The 4,004-nt window shown below is 58.3% G+C and overlaps 1 protein-coding gene across 1 annotated transcript; it reads right to left on the bottom strand.

The window, feature by feature from the left end:
* Positions 1-1,280: 1,280 nt before the first annotated feature.
* On the bottom strand, positions 1,281-3,999 carry TSTA3 (tissue specific transplantation antigen P35B; the record flags this gene model as incomplete). Its single annotated transcript, XM_009864700.1, is given in 11 exon segments — positions 1,281-1,445; positions 1,859-1,958; positions 2,155-2,234; positions 2,328-2,394; positions 2,581-2,645; positions 2,823-2,898; positions 2,900-2,957; positions 3,194-3,267; positions 3,335-3,463; positions 3,659-3,773; positions 3,869-3,999. Coding segments are annotated over 11 exon segments (951 nt in total), but the record flags the coding sequence as incomplete, so codon positions are not given.
* Positions 4,000-4,004: the final 5 nt, after the last annotated feature.

Here is a 4,004-nt window from a genome sequence, read left to right as displayed (position 1 = left end):
GGCAGGGGGCCTCCCTGGCTTAGCAGGGCCATTGTCACCCGTCCCTGGTGGCTGGAGGACAAAGCTGAGCTCGTGTGGGGTAAGCCTGAGCTTTGGGGGTAGGTGCCGGGTGGGATGTCCTTGGGTTGGGCCACAACCTGCTCCTGGGGGCCAGCTTGGGTCCTGTGGGTGCCACATTGGGAGGGGGGCTAGGTCCGGGGGTGTGACACATAGGGAGAAAATTTGGGTGGGCTGGGGGTGTCCTGCAAGGTCATCATGTGTGATCCCCATGTCCCCAGGGGACAAGGGACATCTGCAGGACAGGAGGGTTATCGGGGAGGGAGGACATCCTGTCTAAACCTCTTCTCCCACCAACGAGGCAACGCTGGAGCCATCCAGGGGCGCTGGACCTAAACCCTGCAGCCTAAGCCACTCTCCAGCCAGTGACACGTAAGTCCTGACAACAGAGGACATCTCTTCTTCAGGGGCACCTTGGGGCTGGTGTCACCTCAGGGTGCAGCTGATGATATGACACTGGGGTGACAGCCCCGGTGGGGGCTTCCTGGGGTGCTGATGGGCGTCTCCTCCGTAGGTCCGTGCTGTCCTCGCGGTCCCCGTGCCAGGGGCTCACCAGGGCCGGGCAGCGATGCCGGAAAAAAGCCATCCCTGGGCAGCACTTCTGCCACATCCATGCCACCGGTCGAGCCTCGTGCAGCAGCTTGGCCATGGATTTGTCCCCTCATGTTTGACCCTCTGCCCCTTCCCAGAGCAGTTTTAAAACCCCTTTTTGTTTTAGCTTTTCCAGATCCTGGTGGTGCTCAGGACCTTACGGGGTGCCGTTCGACATGGGTATGGATCCGTGTCGCGGGGCAGACGCTCCTCATCCCACCAATTTTATACTGTTTAAATCTATTTTAATAAAAGCCGTATTTACAGCTTGGAGCCTTCCCTGGTCTGGTCCCACCTGCCCCAGTCTTGATGCGAGGGCTTTGCTGGGGGCTTTCAGGACTCAACCCCACACCCCAAAAGCAACAACAAACACCTGCCTGAGCCAAAGGAACCCTGATCACCTTCCCCTTTATTACAACCTAATCACAAGTAATTAGTAGTGTAGCCCGTTACAGCTCTGCCAGAGCCACCAGCCTCTTGGACACAGCCAAGGTGGCACTGGTGGCTCCAGCTGGCTGCTACCACCTAGCCTGGGGTCCCAGCATTTTTAGGGTGCCCCCCTACCCTGGGCATCCCACGCCGCTCTCAGCAGCGGGCAGGAATGTGGCGGGGGGAGGCTGCTCACTGGGCTGTGGCCCCTGTTTACTTTGGAAATGTCACCGTCACCCCCAGCCCCGTCCTCTGCCCCCGCAAAGGACAACCCTGAGATGAAGAAGATGATGGCGGTGCCGTGGCAGCCCATCACTTCCTGGCGTTGGTGTAGTTGGCGCTGAACCAGGTGCAGGTCTCCTTCACGGCTGGGGAGGAGGGAAGATGAGGTTTTTTTGGGGATTGGGAATGTGGTTTGTTCATAAAATGATTGGTTGGTTTGAGTTGGAAGAGACCTTTGAGGATCATTTCGTCCAAGTTCCTTGAGGGGAGCAGGGACATCTTCAACTAGATCAGGTTGCTCAGAGGCCAACCTGACCCTGAATTGTTTGCAGGGACGGGACTTCTACCACCTCTCCAGTGTTTCACCACCCTCCTTGTAAAAAATTTCTTCTTTAGGTGTAGTCTGGCTTTCCCCTCTTTGAGCTCAAAACCATCACCCCTCGTCCCATCACTCCAAGCCCTACTAAAAAGTCCCTTCCCACCTTTCTAAGAAGTCCTTTAACTATTAAAAGGGTGGATCACTCTGATCCAGTGGGTAGGACCTTGTGTCTCATCTCACCTTGCCTGAAGGGTGTGAACTGGAAGCCGGGCAGGTAGCGCCGGAGCTTGGCGTTGCTGGCCGTCTTCTTGAACTGCCCGTCTGCCTTGGTGGTGTCAAACTGGGGCAGGAGGGGTTAAGGGGAGCGCAAAGCAGGGAAAAAAACCCCAGGTCTCTGCCCCACCGTGGCCCGACTGGGGCAGTGGGAGGGATGCTCTGGAGCAGGGCACCTCCCCTGGAGGTGGAAAGCAGGGTGCCCCCCGTCACAACAGCCCCGTGAGCAAATGAGGGGTGCCCAGCTCTGCGCTGAAGGATACAACAAGCTCTCCCCTGAAGTCCATGGCCTCCACGATCGCCTCTGCTGCCTCCCTGATGGAGACTTCGTCTTCTTCTCCCACTGTGGAGAAAGGCACGATCATGACCCTTCCTCCGCTTTCTTGGAAAGGGGCTGGAGCCCCTCGTGGTTGTAGGGGGGGCAGACAGGGCTTACCTGACAAAATGATGGGCTCTACCTCATCGTATTCCCGCAGGACCCAAAGGAAAAGCCGGGCCAGGTCCTGCAGAGGGACAGACGGCTCTTGAGGGGGTGGCTGCTATCCCCCAGCCCTCACGTCGCAAGGGGACCCAACCCTGAGGATGGCCAACACTGCCCAGGACGAGCCAGTTGGGTTTAGACTCTGCTGGGGTCCAGGTACTGGCTTCCCCCAGCCCCATAGCCTGCCCCCCACCAAGGCCAAGCCTACCAGGGAGTAGATGAACTGTCTCCTGGGCTTGCCCGTGCCCCAGATGGTCAGAGCAGAGCCGGTCTCTGGAGGAGGAAGGAGAGTGTCCACAACCATCAGAGCATCTATGAGGATCAGGGTCATCTCCACCCACCCCGGCTACCCTGCAGAGAAGCTCGTGAAGCAGGCAAGGAGGGGAAAAAAACCCACTAGCTTTTCAAAAAGAAACCCCAAAAAGCCCTAAGAAGTCCTGCCACACTCACGTTTGGCCAGGTAGACCTTGTGGATGAGCCCCGGCAAGACGTGGCCGTCCTCGATGTTGAAGTTGTCGTGCGGCCCGGAAGACGTGGGGGGGGATGACGGCGTTGAAGCGGCAGCCGTGCTGCTCGAAGTAGCCCCTGGGTGAGAGCAGGAGGGGTGCGGGTGGGTTGTTCACCAGCTCCAGTCACGCGCTGGCTCCAGTCACCCACCCCTCTGGCACAGAGCTGTCCCCAGAAGACCCTGGCTGGCAGCATCTCCATCTGCTGAGCCCAGTGATCTCCCAGTTTAATTCCTGGAATTAATTCCCCTTGCCCTGATAACCAGAGGGTGCTGGAAGGCTGCAAGGGCTCTCCTGTATCCCCCCAACACACACCTATTCTGCACGTCGATCATCCTCTTGGCGTAGGAGTAGCCGAAGTTGGAGCTGTGCGGTGGCCCGTTGTGAATCTGGGGATGAGAGAGCAGGGAGTTGGGTAGGGACTTCTGGGCTGGACGTAGGGATGGAGATGCTCACCATGCTCTCGTCGATGGGGTACGTCGTCTTGTCCGGGAAGATGCAGGTGGAGAGGCAGGAGACCACCTTCTGCACCCCCGTCTCGTACGCCGAGTGCAGGACGTTGTCGTTGATGTGGATGTTTCTCCTCTGGGCGAGGAGAGATTTGTCACGTGGGGACAAAAACCATCACACCCTATGGGTTATAACCCATTAATAACTCCAGAAACCAGAGGAGCTTTGAGTTGGCCCCAGGAGCAGAGCAAGGCACAGCCTGGCTCAGGGAGGGCAGGGGGTTGCAGCATCCTCAGGGACCCCAATATTGCCCATTTGCCGGGTGCTCACCCAAAAATCCAAGTTATAGCGGATTTTTTTGAAGAGGCCCCCGACCATGGCAGCCAGGTGGATGACGTGGGTGGGCTTGTGCCGCTCAAACAGGGCTTTGGTCTCTGCGGCGCTCCTTGGATGAGAAATTTTGGGGTTCAGCGGTGCCGAAGGAGCAGACCGGTGGGGGCGTAGGGTGGGTCACAGAGAAAACTCACGCGGTCAACTCACGTCAAGTCGGCGTCTCTGGAGGACACAAAGATCCCCTCCTCGTCCGGCCGCCCCTCTCCATCAGCCACCACCTTCTCGATGGCTTTTCCCACCAAACCGGTGCCACCCGTCACCAGGATGCGCTTGGTCACCTCCG

The sequence above is a fragment of the Apaloderma vittatum genome, unplaced genomic scaffold, assembly GCF_000703405.1.
Source record: "Apaloderma vittatum isolate BGI_N311 unplaced genomic scaffold, ASM70340v1 scaffold32402, whole genome shotgun sequence".
In the NCBI taxonomy this organism is placed as follows: Eukaryota; Metazoa; Chordata; class Aves; order Trogoniformes; family Trogonidae; genus Apaloderma; species Apaloderma vittatum.
The sequence above is the reverse complement of the archived record's forward strand: the minus strand, read 5'-3'. Positions and strand labels throughout refer to the sequence as shown.